This window comes from Peromyscus eremicus, chromosome 12 (genome assembly GCF_949786415.1).
Source record: "Peromyscus eremicus chromosome 12, PerEre_H2_v1, whole genome shotgun sequence".
Classification (NCBI taxonomy): Eukaryota; Metazoa; Chordata; class Mammalia; order Rodentia; family Cricetidae; genus Peromyscus; species Peromyscus eremicus.
The window spans coordinates 56,301,499-56,322,023 of NC_081428.1; the positions used below are offsets into that span (position 1 = coordinate 56,301,499).

Genomic DNA, 20,525 nt, shown 5'->3' on the forward strand with positions numbered 1-20,525 from the left:
AAACACTTCTTCTAACAGCTAATGTGTATCTAAAGCAAGGGCATGTGACATCGTCAAGGAGCTTTACGTGGGTTCTGAGCTGCACCGGGGTCCTGTGGCTTAGCTGGAAGACAGCTGAAGGGTTCCAAATGCCAGGTGCTTGTTGAGGAAGGGGTGGGAACTGCGGCTGTGGGGACCTGTATGTGACTTGGTGGGGGTACATCTGCTCCCAATCTGCTCCCAAAACTGGACCACCAGGGTGATCTATGGCCAGGCTACCGTACAGACAATAAACGTGTGACAGCAGAATTACCTATGTACACTGAACTCCCGAGTACACCTGGATCCTCAAAGCTCAAGTGTGAGGAAGGATTTGCCTCATTTACAATAGTTTGTAGAACTGTTTGGGCCTTTTCACAAGGTAGGCCTTACTTTCCCACGAGGTGTTCCCTGCTTAAGAACTAAGCAAGTATGCTCCTGGGTTTAACATCAGAGCAAGACAAGAGGATTTCAATAATGAAATTTGGAAACATTTTTGAAAAGATTTATTTTATTTATTATTTGTGTGTGTGTGTGTGTGTGTGTGTGTGTGTGTGTGTGTGTGTGCCTGAGGAGGTCAGAAGAAGGCATTGCATCCCCCTGGAGCTGCAGTTACAGGTGGTTGTGAGCCACCTGCCGTGGGTGCTCGGAACCGAACTCGGGTCCTCTGGAAAAGCAAGTACTCTTAAACCGCTGAGCCATCTCTCCAGTCCCTATTTTTGGATTTTTTTTTTCTGGGGGAAGAAAATAAAAATGTGAGAATGAGAAAACAGAAATAAAAACAGAGCCAAGGTGAGGCTGAGGTAAGAACAGAACAGTCTGGGCAATGTGAGACAGGGTCTCAAAAACACGAAACACCCCCCAAAACCAAACAAAACCACGCATACACCTTTGCACTCTACCAATTTCAGTGTTACCCTTTATAAACCTGACGATCTGCTGGCAGAACATCAAAATCACTTAATTAGCTTTTGTGCTTATTAAATATAAAAATATATACATATCGTAATATAAAATGTACTAACTGAAGTTTGAAGTGTGTGATAATATTCGGTTGCAAAGGAAGCGGAAAGTAACTGAATTTTAAGGAACAGGTAATTACTTAACTCTAGCCAAACTGCAATAGCACCAGATCAACACAAATCAAAAATGTAAGCATGTTCCCTATCACCCTCACCCCCAATTTCTACACAAAGAGATAATGAAAGCATTTGTGTTTGGGAGAGAAAATTGTGCCCTTCTCAGCAAATTCATGAATATAGGTTTCATTCCATGAAATTTGGAATAATTAAAGACTTGGTCATAACGAGAAATATATTTCTCACTTGGAAGTCTAAATTCTATTCAACTATATTCATAAAGCATACATGCATCTTTCCTTCCTCTGGGAAGTTACCTCTGTGTGCTACTCATTTAAAAGCCCAACAGGGGTTAGACTGGGTGGGTTTGGAGAAGTAAGGTTAAGATTAATATGTAATACGGAATATACCCCTCACCTCCAGCTAATTTTTAAAACACCCAGGCAGTGATCCAAACACTAACCTGGTATTAGGGCATAGGAATTAAGACAGTAAGCACTCATTTCAAGAGGGCCAACGGCGCCTAACATTCAAGATATGCAGCACAAAACAATGCACACAGGATACACATCCTCTTAGCAACCATGGCTAAATTTTAAGACTCAGAGATCCAACTTTCTTGCTCTCCAATGTCTGGTTTCCTCTTCAACCCTCCTCCATGAACTTCTGAACAAGTAGAAGCAAGCACTGGTCTCTGGGCATCTTGGCGTTGATGGTTCTTTTTCTGGTTTCCCACTCAAGCGGGTATGGTCCATTTCCAAAGTGCAGGAGAAAAGATCTGCGAGCCACTGTCTATCTCTGGCTCTCCCATTACCCAGTCACTCAGCAGCCACTGTCCGTGTGTCCAAAGTCTTGACCTGAATAACAAATCTTCATGTGGGAGGCCCAGGAGTGGCCCTTGCTTTCTGGAAAAAAAAAAAAAAAAAAAAAAAAAAAAAAGAGACTTAAAAACCAACCCACCCACCCCCACCCCATCACTTAACCAGCAACCCCAGCTCCAGATAGCTCACCAGTCTCCAAAGCAGTTCCGTTTCTCCCAGGTTGCTTTTCTTTTCCATAGCCACAGCACTCTAACACCTGAAGATGCTCAGAAAGACATCCCTCTGCTCTCCTACAATTCAGCACTGCCTTTTGGAAGGCCTCAGAAGTAAAGAACCAACCGTTCATGATTTCAAGGAATAGCTGGCAGGTCTTCAGTCCCACCCCAAATGGCCAAGACAGGACCTAAACAAGATGGCAGTAAACCCAAACCACCCCATTGCTGATCCAATCCTCTCCTCCCCTTCTGCCAGTGCTGGAATTACAGGCAGGTAGTAGCACATTGAGCTCCTTCGAAAAGTGTTAATTTAACTAGCCCACTAAATAAAAGACCACACTTCATCGAATATAAATTTGTCTTTATTGAAGCAGCAGTCACATGACCTTATTTCTAACCTTTAGGCCTGACAACGAGCCAGCCCTAAAAAAATGTTTCTGTTTGCACTAAGAGACATAACATGTTAACATATATTATCCAGTATTGGAAATGAGCAGACTCAAACACGTGTTGGTTATATGGGTGACACAGACCCACTGTCCATGGTGGTCATGTTTTACAGAGACTCCCAAAGACCATCACTAATAAGATGGAAGTGAAAAGAAAATACAGTCACACCAAACCATGGACACAGTAACCAAGGACAGCAGCTTACACATGTTTTTACAACTGTTCCTTTCAGGGAGATTATCTTTCTTTCCAAAACAGTGTCTGCAAAACTTCCTCTACATTAAGTCCAGGGGTTTCCAAGCCGGAAGCTGCACCTCCTGTCTACACATCAGAGCAAGGTCATTTCAAAGAATGCGAGGCGTGTGTTCGTATCTTGGCTTTTCTAACAAGGATTCATGTCTCCCGGTGAGGGGAGAGCAGATGGCGACGTGACTACATGTTGCAATGGCAAAGTGGGCGGGGTGAAGGAGGAGGGGTGGGCACTGAAATAAGGACCACACACTTGTGAATTGTAATTTCATTTCCAGGCTAACCTACTTTTTATTTAATGCAAATTACAGTACCAGTTAACTATTTCCAAACCAAGTCACATAGAACGAAATGTATTTACAAGGGAACGGGGGAGGGGAAAAAAAACATTGAGCATACTTTCCACAAAAAAGTTTATATTTAAAATGAAAAAAAAAATCAGTCACAGAGGCATTCAAGTAGTAATGTTATACAGCGTTTGCTTTTCCTTTATATCAAGACAGATTTGCACAAGTGTTTGCAATAGTTTGTATACAACCCACAGTCCTTTATATATATATATATATATATATTATAATAATAATAAATTTTGTTTAGATTTGTTTTTAAGATGGAAGTGGTCACGCTAATTGGTATGTGTACAGGCCCAAGTGATCCATCGGCAACACATTTATAAATGCAAATTTTACAGGCAAGCACATTTCCAAACATCTATCTGTATCTGCCTGTAGACAGATATAGTAAGAAAAAAAAATTAAAAATTAACACAAGGCAGTCTACTTTGTCAAGCTAACCCCTCATGTACTGGCTGTCGTTTTGCTTGAATTGTGGAGATACACATGGCGACAAACTTGAATAAAATGGCATAACCCCACGGAAAGGATCCAGACCCCAGGGATCACTTCCGAAGCCTCTCAAAGGAGACCTCAGTCTGGGACTCTCCTGTGCTTCTAGCTGTTTCTCTATTTTCAGTGGCTTCAGTGTCTACCAGAAAAGACAGGTTTCACCATAAAGGATGCTTATTTTCATACAGGGGAGAAACGTGTTCATCTCTGTGATCAGAACAATCAGTAGTGTGAATAGGAACCAGACACAATTTCGATTTAAAACAAAGAAAGAAACAAAAAGAAAACCCCAACTCTGGGAGATCTGGCATTGGCCAAACTTCCTTTGGAAGATTCCAAAGTTAAAACCCTTGCAAAGGGAAAGGAAATGTAACAGAAATGCCAGTGTCTTTACATCCACAGGGATAGAGAATATAATCCTCACAGGACCTCTGCATTGGCGTGGACAGGATGACCGGGTAGATATACTTTGCTAAAACACAAACCTAATAAATGGGCCTAAAAAAATGAAGGACTTTAAAAAAATGACACTGTATGTTATGGGAAAGAAGGTGCAGTCTTCTGCCATGTGCAATAAACACATGACGTCTCAAAAATAGCAACCTTTGGTTTGGTAGTGGTTTTTTTTGTTTTGTTTTCCTTCTTCTATTCAAGACATAACGAAGTAGTTGGTGGCAAAATGGATACTTTTTTTTTTTCTTTCAAAAGGCCATATTAGGCACAGTTAGGAAACTGATTTTTAAAAAAGAAATTCAAATGATCTTTCATCCAACAAGATGGCAGGAGGGAGGGACGGGCTCAGAGTCCATTTGACAATCCTCCTCAGCACAGCACCCGGGGCAGTAACTGCTAATGACTTCATCAGGGCACCCGACCACTGACGGATTAAACCCAAATGCCACCAAGACAGCGTGACTTATTTTTTTTTTTAAAAAAGTAAAACAAAACCAATGTCTCTTTCTCTTGTTTGGGAGGGAAGTAGGTAAGGAGAGAGTGAGCATGGGGAGTTCCCGGAATCTGCTGTAAGGCCCATGGTAGGGCTTGGGGAACAGATGAGCAAACCCAAGCGATGTGGGAGCCTTCCGCTCTAGGACTCCCTGCGCTCCACCAAGTCCCTGCAGGGACTAAGTGTGAAATGAAACCAGTCGGTTGCTGTTACTGAGGAGGAGACAGACACATCCAGAACCAAAACCAAGGCAAGGTTACAATGAAGTGAGATTCCAAACATAGTTTCCTCTCCCCCACTCAAACTGTGGAGGGGGCAAAGGTGCTGTTACGTTGTAACTTCAGAAGGAAAGGGGACAGACAGGGACACATGGATCAAAGAAATCAATTAAAAAACAAAAACAAAACAAAGAAACCCAAATACATGGAAGCGAAGGCACTCCAAACTATATAGATACACTATACATTGCTAGAGTTATTGTTACAATAATACAGGCCGGTACCTACTGTACAGAGTTAAAACTATATGGCTTTAAAAAGCTCGTCTACATTTTTGTCTGGTTATTAAACAGAATCACTGCCCTGAACAGTAACTTTTTGCTCATTAATAACAGTTCCTGGGTCCACATATTTACATACAAAACAATAAAACTTAAATTTAAAAACATTGAAAGAAAATATAATATACAAGCTTGAATTTGGTGAGGAGCTTTTAATTATTATTATTTACAAAAAGATATTCGGAGACCTGGATCTCACTTGTGTAAGAGTTCTGTGATCCTGCCATGATCCTTGAGAAAGAAAAATCGTGCACCTCAGCCCTCATATACGCATGCGCGGATACACACACACACACACACACACACACACACACACACACACACACACACAGGTTCGAGAAAAGCACCTGACTTTCCTCTACTCTTCTCTTACCCCATCTGGGGGGGTGGGGAATATTTGCTAAAACAAGCACTGATTTTTACGGACTGTAGCAAGTCAAGTACACCAAGTCCGGAGTAGTGTCTGTGTCTGGCTGGGCAGTTTAATCTGAAAGCAGGTTCCCCTCTTAGGCCACAGACCTGCATGTTCAGATTCTTTACAAAGTCTTTCTGAAAATGGCCTTCCAAGTCATCTCTTCAAGGAACTATGCTGTCCAATACTTTGATTTCAGAATTCCTTCAAACTGCTAACTCTCTCTCAGAAGCACTTCACAAAAGTAAGAGCCTATTTGCTTGATTTGGTTTGACTAAGCACGCTTCCTTTCTTGTGAACTTTGATGTAAGCAGAGGTTTGAGAAACCCCTTTTGTGGCCCAAAGAGCTTCGCCGCACAGTGAGGAGGAGGCGGATGGCTCTCCGCTTTCTCTCTAGGTATCGACTCATTTCGGCAGGCAGCACAACTCTCTCGGAGAGTCGCACACGCGGTCAAGGGGCATGGCAGGGTACTGGGGCCTGAATAAGGACTGCCGAGAGAGCCCTCTTCCCAACGCCTGGAGGACGAGACCCCCCCATGACTTGGGGTGGTCACGCAACCAAGGGCTCGCAGTCCTCGCCATCAGCTGACCTTCGCAGATAAGGGGGGACCAAGGGGAAGGAAGGAAAGGCGGCCATCACTCAAGTGATCTTTAAATGTAGAAGGTAACTGATTGTGCCTTAAAGATTCATAGGTCAAGTAATGGCCCATAAGCACCAAGGTTCATTTTAGAGTATATAAGGCCCACAAAGATACCAACCTTACAAAGGATCAACAAACTAGTTATGAATTCTGTTCCTCACTCAAACGTAATCCTTCAATCCTCCTTGCTTTCCAAGGAATATTGCTTTTTCTTCAAAAAACAAGAGACTGATTCTTACACCATTCACTGATAAACGAAGAAAACTAAAACAAAACTCTTAATGGTTGAGGGAACATTCTTTTCATGATTCAGTCAGTCAATTTTGATACTGTAGACAAAAAGAAAAGGCAGTACTGAATATATGTATATATAACATATATATACACATTGATATTTCATCAGTTTTCCTATAAAGTCAGCAGGTACAGGTGACTTTATCATTTTGATGTGTGGTTTTTAATATGCCTACCATTTAAAATCAGAATGGCTTATCTGACATGCATCAATAAATAAATTTTAAAAGCATGATGTTAAAAAAGCAGAAATTAAATACACAGTCTAGATTTGGATTTAAAATTAGAACTATGTGTAAGAATGTGGAAATTCTTGCAAGCTTGATTTTCAATTAAAATATGAAAAATAGAGCAGTAGACTGTTACAGTTCACATTAGTTAGCTATAATGTCTTCTCTCAAGTGTATTTTTTCTAAGGGAAATAACTTTAGGAAACTCTGGACAAACTCATTCACAGTGGTGAGATCTGCCCCTGGCCTGCTGCTGCCTTCCTGACATTTGCCTTCTGATGCCCCCAGGGCTGCTCACTCAACATCCCATGCAGCCTCATCTTAGGGCACCAGCTAAAAACAATACGAAGATGTGCAGACAGCCTTTGGTCAGGTGAACCAAGATCCACCCCGGGGCACGCAGACCGCGGCTCTCCTGGCAGCCTTCCTAAGCCAGCATCTGCAACGCTCGCTCGCTCGCTCGCACTGGTCAAGAGCAAAACACACCTTAAATAATCAATCACAAATCTTCCCTTAGAGCTTCAGACTTTAGTGACCTCCCTGGGCTACGAACAATACACATTTCTTCTCTCTCTCTCTTTTGTTTTTTTTTTTGGTCTGTCACACCTGCCATCAACACGCCAAAGGCAAGTCTTCAAATACCCGAGGATACGTATACATTTTACAAGTGACATTAAGTCCCTGTTGAGAACACCTGCTAAGCTCCCAACCAATTTCAAGCTGTGCACTGTATCAAAGTCTTATACCAGACTTTAAAAGAAAACAAATTCAGAAAAGAAACCAGCACAGAACAGGTTTTCTTCTGTTGTGGTGGGGGCACGAGGCAGGAGTCTGGTTTTTAAGGTATACAACAGCAGACGTCTGGTTAAAAAAAAGAAAAGGAAAAGGAAGATTGTCGTGGGAGAGACTGTGTGTTCTAGTGCTCTGCTCCCTCCCCCACCCCCACCCTCCTACCCCTTGGATCTCTTGAAAAGTGGGAACACAATGAAACTGGTTTGTATTTATAGATATTTTACAAGGTTAAATAAGAACAACAGTAATAAAAAAATTGAACACTAAAATGAACAGGGTTTTTTGTTGTTTTTTTTTCCTCTTTTTAATTTTCTTTCCAAACGTGACCAGTGTTGCTGAGTGACACTCAAGTAACTGCTGGTTTTTCCTGCGCAGCTGGCTACTTGGGGCCGTTCAGGTGGAGTTGGAAGCTGATGCAGAAGCGGCATTATTGGTCTGTCCACGGTCTCCAGCATTAGTATCTGCAAATCCAAAGTCCCGAGAAAGCGTGAGCAACGTTAGGACACCACAAAGAGCACAAGCACACCGCTTCACCCGCACACAGGGCTGTGGCCTTCCAAAGCTGCTGCTATGTGACACGCTGGTTCAAGCGGAGAGCACTATGACTTCCTTTCTGTCTGGAGCTAAGTGAGGGGGCTTGTGTGGGGAAGACGGGGCAGACTCAGGCTGGAGTCTAGCTCCCTGAAGATAAATGAACGCACAGCCAGGGAACTAACTCAAGATTGCGAGCCACGTTCCAACAGGCCTCTGCTAATGTGAGCCAGTGAAGACAGGACAGAGTCCAGGAACACACAGGAACCTTGCTACTGAGGGTCTGCTGTTTAGTTTATCCACTCCATAACTACTCTACAAAGACTGTACTTCCTAAACTCTTCATTTTCCTCTTCCCCAAATAATCTGCCCTTACACACATTTAACCCACTGGGGTGTGACAGGGAACACGTGAGTGCTTTTGTTTAGTTCATTAATTTTTACCTCAAAATACTCACAGCTGCTTTCAGTTCTACTTTCATATAAATGAGGTGACCTCAGAGTCAGACTGCCTGGGCATGGGGACATCTTAACTCACTGGGACATGGCACATGAACCAGAACATAGTCTCCAGAGCCAAGCAGACAGCCTTTCCCAGCAATCAGTGAATCCCTGGGGCTAAGGTTTATTCATGGCTTCCTTCGACTGTTCAGTCACCCAAGTTTGGTGCACTATTAATACAACAAGAATTCCTGTCTCGATGACAGGTCCCCTGGCCTTCCTTCATTGTCATGATTCCGGCACAGGCTGTATTAAAGACGGTTCAGAAGAAGCCTGCAAAACCAGAGTTATTTCAGGGTTGTAACCTTCCATCCGAAGCATCCTTCTTGCAGCATTTCCTGTGCTCTACACAACTGTCAGCACAAGCACAATCACCACTAAACTACACACACGCCCCCCACTTCCCACTAAACAACACACACGTCCATCACTTCCCACCAAACTACACACACGTCCATCACTTCCCACCAAACTACACAGACATCCATCACTTCCCACCAAACAACACACACGTCCATCACTTCCCACCAAACTACACCCCCCCCCCCACTTCCCACCAAACAACACACAGGTCCCTTACTTCCTATCAAACAACACACGTATCTCTCAATTCCCACCAAACAACACACACGTCTCTCTCACTTCCCACCAAACCACATATGCCCACTTCCCACCAAACTACACCCCCCCCACTTTCCACCACACAACACACATGTCCCCCACTCCCCGCCAACACACATGCTCCCCACGTTCAGCAGAAGATGCCAGGAGGAACTGTTGTTCCACCTTGAAGCCCAGGACTTGAGAGGCGCCCACTATATTTGCACATAAACTAGCACTGTGACAGCTCTGGCCATGGCGGCTACTAGCTGTGCCAGCGGAGGCCCGCCAAGGTGAGTGCACTGCATACCCCACCCACACCAGCAACCTGTGCATTTATGGCACCTTACTCTTTAGCAAAGTCCTATATAGCTACTAGTTTTCAGATGCCCTTTCATGAGCTATAGCCCATTAGTGTATGACCTAATCCAAACTGTTCCCCCTTCTTTGAGTGAATTCAAAGTCTGTTTGCACGATCACCATGAAATGCACAAACCTTTTTATGTCATCATGTAACTGGAAATGAGTTTACAGTCTGAATAATAAAATTTGTAAACTCATTTCCAGTTACATGATCAGAAAACAATCTGCTCTGGGAAGAAGAAGGCAGGCAGAAGACCATCTTAACACACTGTAGCATCTTCCAGAATGACATCAGTGAGTCATGCTCCTGGCACCTGTGCTCTTGATGCAGTCCTTTCCCACCAACAGGGGTGTGACTTCTAAGGCTAGGACATAAAAGACACACGGTTTCTACCATACTCTCTCTACTGGACCCCTGGTGTGAAGGAGAGCCAGCTGATATGATGGAAGACACTCCCATAATACCACCATGATGAGGTCCACAAAAAAGGTGGTTAGCCCTCCTGTCAATACGAGCTTGTTAACCACAGAAGGATCCAGCCTGGAAGCACATCTTCTAACCCAGGGAGCCGTCTGATAAATGCATCCCTAGATAACACCCCCGTGTATTAAAAATAGATTTTTTTCTCATATAATATATCCTGATTATGGTCGTCCTTCCATCCACTAATCCCAGTTGTTCCCCACGTCCCCTCCCACCCCAATCCACCCCCTTGCTGTCTCTCATTAGAAAACAAACAGGCTTCTAAGGGATAATACAATAACAATAAAAATAAAATATAATAAAACAAAAATTAACACGTCAGAATAGGACAAAACACACAGAAGGAAAAGACCCCAAGAAAAGGCAAGAAGAACAGAGAGAGACACAGAGACCCGCTCATTCACATACTCAGGAATCTCAGAAACATTAAACCGGAAGCTGTAATGCATATGCACAGCTTAACCACACCATTCAGATCCCTGCCTTGCCAGGTGGCTTCTGTGTTCCTAACCCAGAGAAGCAATGCCAGATAATGTTTACCCTATTTTAAGTTGCTAAAATTCAGGATGGCAACTCAGAGCAGTAAACAGTGAATACATCAATATGTCAAAGAACTTAAAATGCCACTAAGGGTTGTACTCAGAGGCCTAGGAAAACATCATTGACCTAGATTCTCTGTGATACTCAAGTGTTTCTACCAAACTGTATGGGACTGTCTTAGCTAGATAAGACAAAGATGACACTGGATAAACTACTGTTTCTTTCTAAATTGTTTTCTTTTACCTTATTCTCTGAGGCAGGGTCTCTCAATCAAACCCAGAGCTTGCCTCTTTCAAAAGTCTCCTAGTCAGCTTGCTCTAGGACTCCATCTCCACCTTCCAGGGATCACAGGCTGGTAGCCACACCCACAAGACATTCACACCGGTGTAGGGATCCAATCTGTGGCACTCTGGCTTGCTTGGACAGTAAGTACTTAAGCCATCGCTCCAGCTCCAATCATTTCTTGTTTGTTTGGTTGTATTTTTTGAGACAGTACTTCATTCTCAGCCCAAGTTGTATAGGCTGGTCTTGAACTCTGTGACCCTCCTGCTTCAGCTTTACTACAAGTCTGTGCAACCACACCAGCTTCTAAGTTTTGTACACAAAAGTCTGTGTCTGGTAAACAGAAATTTCTAGGATAGTAGGATAGGAGTGTGAGAGTGAGTGTATAAGAATGCATGCTGCCCCTAGCTTTAGATTCTCAGAAATGGGGAAGTTATTAAGATTCTGGAGTCATGGACTAATAACAACTGTATCAATACTGAAGAAACTACCTCATCCTAGCTCTTCAGGCCACAGACTAGAAGTCCTCGTCCTGACTTCTCCTTCCTTCGTCACTCATTAGTATCAGCAACTCCTATCCATTTGGGGACCAGATGTGATTATCAAACGTAAAAACTGGGAGACAGTGGAGGGCCACTTCACATTGTTGCAAAGGGTCTTTAGGGCAGAACATGTGGACTAGGTTGGGAGGAGAGGTCAGAGGATAAACACAGGAGTTGAGGTTCTAATGGTTCAGCCACCGCAAAGTCAGTATTCCCAAAGTGTGGGTCTACTCCACAGAAATGTCTGTGCTGTGGCCCAGTGGTAATGACAGAAATGTTCTACTTGTGCTGACCAATGTGGCAAAAGTGAGTCCTAGCTACATATGGCTACTCAGGCTGTGATCAAATATGAACACAATTTAGTGCCTTATTTGTCTTAAATACTTCTGAAGTTCTCAAAAACTATAGTTATTACAAATTTAGTATTTCTACAACTGGCAAATTAGTAAGAATATTTTGGATAATCAAATTAACCTTGGGTAAATGTATGTATGCTTGAGAAGGCAAATGCATTCCATTCCTTATTTCCTTTATTATGCTCTACCAGCTCTAGCTGTTATAAAGCCAGGATGTTAATGGTTAGAAATCTCATGACATGTCAGGTCCTACAGAACAAAACTTCCACATCCAGAAATATACTATTTATACTACACAGGTAGGTAATTTGGTCAAAGCTATTCTGAGTGGAAATAGTGCTAATGTAGAATGATATCTTGTTATAACCTGTAGGAACAAACAAAACTACTCTTCCCTGGACTCAAAGTGTACCCCCAAAACTCACACTAAGACTGAAATTATAATCTACACCAGCGAGATCAAGCTCCACCTACAGTGAGGTTTTGCTTGTCTCTTCTTTTTTTTTTTTTTCTCCCCTCGAGACAGGGTTTCTCTGTGTAGCTTTGTGCCTTTCCTGGGACTCGCTTTGTAGACCAGGCTGGCCTCGAACTCACAGAGATCCGCCTGCCTCTGCCTCCCGAGTGCTGGGATTAAAGGCGTACGCCACCACCGCCCGGCTTGCTTGTCTCTTCTTAACATCTATTTTGATCTTGATAGTTAATAAAAAGAGAGGAAACACTCCTCAGCAACACAACTTCAACTCTCTCCATATCACTCCCAGAAAGAGAAGTGGCACAAGACACCAAGGAAGCTGTTGGTCATTGAGAAAATAGGGAAACATAGACGCTTGTCATTCAGGTCGCCCACTAGGGTTCACGGTTAACCATCAGTGAGACTACTCATATCAGATGTTCAGAGGTAGGGCACATTCTAAGTAAGAGACCTGACTGTTCAGGGTAGAGAACCGAAGCACATGGGGTTATGGGTAATATTTTCATTTTAAAGTTAAAAGTTCTAATTTAGGAATAATGAAGAAAAATAAATAAATAGAAGCAGGTAACTTCAGGCAAGAACAATTAAAAAACACAAGGAATGTCTAGACCCACAGGACATTCATCAGCTGAATCAAGATTTTTAAACTACTTTAGGAGGAGGTAGAAATCCCTAGGTAACACTTGACTTAATAGGACAGGACATGCTTAGGGGTTCAGTTTTAAACCTAACAAGCATCCTTATCTACCAAACTATCCCCCTTTGGGTCAGCGTCTCTCACTGGCCTGGAATAAATAACTAGCAGGTCCCAGGGACCCTCTCACTCTGCCTTCTCACACTACATCACAAGCATGCACCACCACACCTGCATCCTAAGGGTCTGGGGACTAAACCAAGGTCTCATGTATGCAGGGCAAGCACTTTACAGACTGAGCCAGGATCTCATACAGCTCCAGCAGGCCTCAAACTCCTGGTCCTCCTACCTCTACCTCCTAAGTGCTGGGCATAATGGGCTGTATCACCACGCCCTTTAAAAGCAGGTTGCATTTTAGCTCTTCATATATACAAGTTTATGAAGTAAATCTAGCTCTAACATAGAGTACATACTAACTTACTGGTGTGAGTTTGTTAAAATGCAATAGTTTAAAACAAAAATCTATGTATCCAGAAGAGCTACACACATTTGGCTGCCGAACTGGTGACATGTAGAAGTACGGACACATACCACCCCTGCTTTGCTGGGAAATGAAGAAGTACTTTTACTGCAATGGAAAGTATAGACTGGGACAGGGTTTGTGGAAAGCAATTTGACAGTCTGTATTAAAAACTATCAAATTCCTCATTCCTTTATTTAACATGACTCCCCAAACCATTTAAAGAGTTAAGTAAGGCTTTATGTAAAGATAACTTTCAAAGCATTTTTCACAAGAGCAAAAACAACAAAGAGTCAAGCAATCCTTAAATACAACTCTAATGTTTAAAACTAAGGAATAAATGAAGTGAATTACCACAAAGCTTTAGAAAGGCACCCACTTAATACTTAGTATAACTTAGTAATACAGTATGTGTCTGCAGCAGTATACTTCCACATTCAAAACAGCATGAGCCCATTTCAAAGAAAATCACATCTCTCTGGCTACTCATATACAGACTAAGGCACAAAACAACATTATCTGTGGTTACTTCTGGAAGCAAGAACACACTACATCCCAAACTAACTATGCATCCTTTGTGGAGAGAAAAAAAAGAAAAAGCCCAAAACAGCCCCATAATTTTCTAAAATTCTACATGTATTTGAGTTGAGATAGAGAGAAGCAGGGAGGGCCAGGATTAGGAGGGAAACCCAGGGAGGGCATCATTCAGGAGCAAATGCTGCAGCAGGCACTAAAACACCACTAAACCAGCACAGAGACAGTCCGGAGGGGACGAGATGCAGCAGAACCGAATTCACACAAAACCAACTACCAAACAGACAGCAAGAGGAACTGTTCTGGATCATTCTTACCCACCTAGAAATGGCTAGTGATGTACAAGATAAGAGGAATTCTGGAGTGAAAGAGGAGACCATACAGTATGTCTAAAACTTACGTAGACTCCAGCAAAATAGATTTCAAACAGTTTAGGGAAGAGGTTAGCTTGAGTCAAGAATTTTCAAAGGAGCTAGTAACAGAGAAGAAACGGTATTTAAAACCATCCTGTAGCTTTGAACATGTAATTACAAATACTCTTACTGTAAAGAAAGGGGAAAAGAATCAACGAAAGGCCCTGATGGGCTCACTATTTTAAGAGGACACGCATGCTCAAAGAACTGAAAAGAGGAACGTAAACCTAAGCAGTCAGGCGAGAATTGGTTCAGATCAGGAAACAGCAAGAGCTTTCAAGGCAAGATCTAGAAGTTCAGCCTCCTGACCAGGTAAAATGACAGAAGAGAGACCTTATGCAACTCAAATCATGAATCCCTTTTTCATAGAAAGGTTTTCAACCAGGAAAGGAAAACAGGAATCCTAATCAACAAAATGCAACCTGAAAAAAGGGCAAATTACACACTTTAAATGTCTTCTAACTCAGAAGCCACAGTACGAGAAACAATTCTAAAACGGAGTCCAGAACCCATTTAATAAATATTGAAGACACTAGAAACTTCACGCACTCTAGCTCTCCTAACAAATCAGGACAAGTTTAATTTCCATCTCTGATAGGGCTACTTTTCTTTTTAATGGAAAAGGGCTGAGAATTTTCTTGACAACAGCCATTTCCTGAGGGTCTTTGTTGTTGTTCTGAGAGTCATGTGTAAATGACTATTATATAGTTAGTTTAAAGCTAAGCAAAGAAGAGCAGTTACCAATCACTCTGAGATGATTAACCTCCAGCAAGACCTGCCTGGTTTCTCACCCTAGCTCTAGGAGACCCTGCCTTGTCCCCTTTGACATATTTTGTTTGTTTAGATAGAAGCAAACAAACAAAAATTGGCGTATTTATCCAATGTGTAAGTGACACACAAGTGACAGAAAACCAAATGCCTTGACACTTCAGAACACACCCGTGATACAATTTAACATCTTCTCCAGGACTGAGTGCTACTCTCAGGAGTTTGGTTGGTTGAACTTATAATCCTATGTGAATTTTGAAGTAATTACTGAAGTAATCCACATAGAAATCACTTTTAGGGTGGGAGGGGTCCACTTTATAATGGTGATGTAAAAATGGAATGTGCTCTTTTTGACAGTAGTAGGTTTCCAGTTACTGGAACAATCATAAGATAGATCATCTCTGTTCAGTACATGATGAAGAGGTGAACTGAAGTCATCTGTATTCATCAGACTAACATCCCCACCGAAGAGAGAAAAGCTGCTCTACTTAAAATATCCCACTACCCCTCACATTCAATTCATCTGACACTCAATCAAATGATCTTTGAAGAAGTTTGTATGTGAATTCGAAGTGATGGTCCAGATAAAAGGATCCAAACATGGTGACTGAGACAATCTTCTGAAGGTGTTGAGAAAATCTAACACACACATACCCCTGGAAGAAATTTAGAGTTCTATATATAATTTTCAAGAGAAAGTAACATTAATAAAATTAAAACAAACACAAAACCAAAATGTTTTTGGGGAGGAATTTCAACACTGACAGTCTCTAACGTAATAAAACATTTCACACACACACACACACACACACACACACACACACACACACACACACCTCCTTTACAATTTAGCATCATCAACAACCTGATTTTAAAGATTTACAAGTGCCCCTAAAATATTTCCAAAACTGTCCCATCTCCATAGTATCAGCTTTTAAAAATACTCATATAAAAATAGATTCCACAATGTATTCAAACAATTTTCTGCTGTTGGCCGTCCAGAACCCTGGTTGTCCTGTTATCATGCATATCAAAATCTGTTACTATAGCCTTTGTTGTCAGGTAAGTGATTCCTGTCTCTGTATATAGTGGCCTTTCTTCTTATGCTAGATATACCAGGAAGCTAAAGCCCTACCCTGGGATTCGTCATTTTTAAGTTTCAATTCTGAGCGTTGTCTATTCTAACACTTTCCAGTGCATTTCTAATCACTGTGCCTACAGTGGCTATCTGAACACCGAACACAACAGAAGGAAAAGTAATCAAACATTTAATGTAACAGACACACTATCTCTGCCATTTTCAAGAAGGGTGAGAAACTGTGACTACAAAAGTTATTAGTCAAAGTTTCTGGAGAGGTCACACTGCAAGAACTGACTATGTACCCCAGAATTAGGATTTTAGGACTCTGTCCAGATATGTAAAGATTAATTTTCTTTGCTTTTCCAGAAGCAGCAGCAGCAGAAAGAATTCATCGAGATCTAGGCATCCGGAAGCCACTTAAGAATTTTGGCCATTAGTCCAAAGCTGACTTCATGACAGTCAGAATAATCATGGTTAATATCTTTTGTCAACTTGTCTTACTTTTCTGCTTCTGTCCCACTTACTTAGGACTGAGCTTTGCTCACAGGCCAAAAAGAAAGCCAGAAAAGCCCAATCTTTACTCTAGCCAGCTACAGACACGAACACTTCTGCGGCAGTCACCCAGGAGCTCTGCAGCCCAGCAGCTTTGCTGGACCATGCACTTGTGCCGTGCAGAGCGTGAGTAGAAATCATGTTTTATAGGTCAGATGATAATTTCAGGATTATGCCCGAGTTCTGGATTCACTTTTGTGTTTAAACCGTTTTAGATGACTAACAGGTTCATCCCCGAGCTGCTGAAGACAGGTATCTGCTTCTTGGTGATGTGGTTTCATATGGTTTCATTATAAACTAGAAGTGACTCAGCCTCAAAACTGTTAATTATTTTTGATACAGAGCTTCTATTACAGTGACTTAAATCAAGAAGGCCAACCACAGTACTAACTTAGAGGTTCATATTCTAATTCACTAAACCCAGGACATGCTAGGGTTTATTTAGGTTGGATGATTAGAAATTCTGACTTTGAAAATACAATATTTAAAATACTTTTAGATTCAGATATCTAAGCCTAGAGCTTTGCAGTTTAAATGTTTATCTCTCTGAAGCATGAAGCAGACTCAGAAATGGTTTATGAGGACAGCTTTGCATATGCCTAAAGGCATTCTTTCACTATGTTTGTGTGGAGAGGGCTCCCACTGATCCAAGAGGAGATAGACTTGGCCTTCCACGTGTGTGGATGCTGTATTGTTTTGAGATAAGGTCTTGTTTTAAGTGCTGGTGGCCTGGTACTCACTCATGTAGCCCATTCTGGCCTTGCACATTCATGTCAACCCTCCTGCTTCAGCCTGCCAACTGCTAGAATTACCAGTGTGAGCCACCACATCCAGCACTTTTTAAAACATTACTGCACTTGTCTTTACTTTGCAGAAACAATAACAGAATCAGTAACAGCATTTTCCTTTCACCGAGGGCCTACTGAGAGGCCAGGGGGCTACACACGTGAGTTTGTATGTTTCTTACTTCTCACAGCTCTACATAACCACAGCCCTACCCTTGCTGTTTTACAGACATGGAGACCGAGGCAAGCAAAACAGAGGACACGTGTTTTGAAGGTCATTAAAGAACGTCACTCCCACTGCCAAACACAACACATGACTAAACAGAGGCAGCTTTATAAAGTCATAGTTAATCTGTTGGTGGACATCAGTGTTGAGGCACCCTTATTTGACCCCTAGAAAATTTTACTCTTTGTGGTATCACACTGTTGGCTTACACGAGAAGTGCTTAAAGAGAATGTCCATAGGAAACACACTTACTGTTCGAAAAAATGATGAAATCTTCACTGACTGCCATTTCCACCAGTACCAAGTCTGAGGACTGGAAGGAGAACTGCAGGACCAGAAACACTTCTCCAAAGCCAATCAGCTTCTTGTCCAACCACCAGTGGGAACTCTTAACCACTGGTGATGCTGATTTCACCATTAGGGAGCTCAGAGCAATGTAGGCAATCCCCTCTGCTGATCACGCACGCACGCACGCACGCACTTCTTTACTCTGACTTTAATGATTGCTCCTCTATTAACTTCCTCATGTCCTGATTTACCTCAACATGGGCATAAACTCTCAGGGTCAAAGTCCAATGCCAGTTTTTCAGTTTTTTACAGCTATAAAACCCATGCGTAACAGAGCGATATATTTTGCAAATTACTATAACTTGTACCAAAGCAGTATGACCAGGTTACAACAGGCTCCTTTCCAAGAATACAACATGTTTCAAAACCCAAGTTATAAACATCCTTAATTATTTCGGTATCTCACATTAAGAAAATTATTTTAGAAGGAGAGATGGCTCAGTGGTTAAGGGCATTTATTCTTGAAGAGGACCTGGGTTCCATTCCCAGCACCCACAAGGCAACTCACAACCATCCACTACTCCAGTTCCAGGGGATCAAACACCTTCTTCTTCTGGCCTTTGGGCACCAGGCATATACATGGTACACAGACATACATGCAAAACACTCATGGAAAATAGACAAATCTTTAAAAAGTTATTTGAAATTTTCTATTCTCTACTGGTTTTCACGTCTTTGAATTTGTGTGTGTTCACATCTATGTCATGGTGCTCAGGAGGCAGCTCTTTCCTTCTACCATACGGGTTCTTAGAACCGAACTGAGGTCATCAGGCTTGGTGGCATGTACTCTTACCTGCTGAACTATCTTTCTGGCCCATAACTCTCATTTTTACTGGACACTAGCTCAGTGAGTGAGTAAGTCAGTACAGCACTCGGGTCTACTTCCCATTGTCAATGACCAATCTGATGTACATGTCAGTGATGCAGTAATTAATAAATTAATAGTTCACTTAACCACTCTGTCTTTGTTCTAAACAAGCAGGCAACCTTTAACATGAAGCTGTCATCTACAAATGTGTTGGGCCATATCATAGCTATCCTGGGATTGCCTGCAGCCTTTGGGGTGCAGGTTAGATATGCCTGGTCTAACGCAGCTCTACTGAACCTCCTGGACACTAGCTCAGTGAGTGAGTAAGTCAGTACAGCACTCGGGTCTACTTCCCATTGTCAATGACCAATATGATGTACATGTCAGTGATGCAGTAATTAATAAATTAATAGTTCACTTAACCACTCTGTCTTTGTTCTAAACAAGCAGGCAACAGCATTAAAACAAAACAAAACAAAACAAAAAAACCACTGTGTTTCTTGTCTGTCTATTTGAGAAAGAGTCTCACTATATAGTTCTGGCTGGCCTGAAACTTGTGATGTAGATCAGGTTGGCCTCAAATCTCAGAGCTCTGCCTGTCTCTGCCTCAGGAGTGCTGAGATTGCAGAGCACACACCACTATGATCTGCTAAAATTGTATTTTCACATTAAATATTTTTAAAGCATATTTTGGCATAAAATGATTTCTAATTACTCCAGGAGAGCACTGTTACTCATTTTGCAGACTGAGTGATCAACACACTCATAAAACTAATAAAGTTCAAATGCCTTTCTCCAAGTTTCACAAGCTGAAGAAAACACATTTCCTGGAAGGTAGGACAGAGTAAAACAGGATCCTTAACCTTTAAAGATTCAAACCAGATAGAAACAGAACTCTTTATAGTTTGATCTTTACTCTGAGTGCCAAATCTAACTACTCATGAAAGACTTCTATCACCGAACAAAACAAACAGAAACATCTGATCTCCTGTAGCATAAATGTGCTCAGGCCAAAAATGTTCTCATTCTCTGCAGCTGACACTGTGGTAAAAGGCAGCTCCACCACTTGGTGAGTGAGCTTTCCTTGTTTGTTTTGAGAAGGAGGTGTCAACTGTACCACTTGTTAATGTTTCCCAAGTTCCAAGGCCGGCTGGCTCAGGAACAGAAACACATCCGAAGGTCTAGCTATAACCTGGGGATTGTTATGAGGTTTTTTTTATTTATTTGTTTTGTTTTTCTGGGGTGAAGTAGAGGAATGAGGAGGATACAGTCTAATTGCATTCTGATATAAAATTAAATGTATCTTCATTGCACTTTTAGCCCTTTAAATGATTTAAGAGTATATTAACTTATATCCATACTTCTTAAAAATCTGCCTATTTAGGGTATTAATGCAATTTATATCTAGAAGTTAGAACTAAAGCAAAGTATTCTCCACAACGTTCCATTCGTAAAGCCTATTTTCTCCTTTAAACTCTTTACACTAAGAAATCAGGATGTACCTTATGTGTAAAATGCACACTATGTGTTCATAGTACTTGTGGGTTGCTGTTTTACATGTTTTAGGTCGAAAGCAGTATTTTGTTCTTTCACTCATTTGACTATGATTTGTTTTTGACACTTGAAGAGTTAAA

General features: G+C 41.8%; 1 protein-coding gene across 3 annotated transcripts in view; it reads right to left on the reverse strand.

The window, feature by feature from the left end:
- Positions 1–7,829: 7,829 nt before the first annotated feature.
- The window catches only part of Gsk3b (glycogen synthase kinase 3 beta), a 155,296-nt gene continuing 142,600 nt past the window's right edge, over positions 7,830–20,525 (reverse strand). For all 3 annotated transcript variants that reach the window (XM_059277674.1, XM_059277675.1, XM_059277676.1), the window contains one exon: positions 7,830–8,012. In XM_059277674.1, coding sequence (XP_059133657.1) covers positions 7,945–8,012 — 68 coding nt within the window. In that variant the 3' untranslated portion in view covers positions 7,830–7,944. The remainder of the gene's footprint in view (positions 8,013–20,525) is intronic.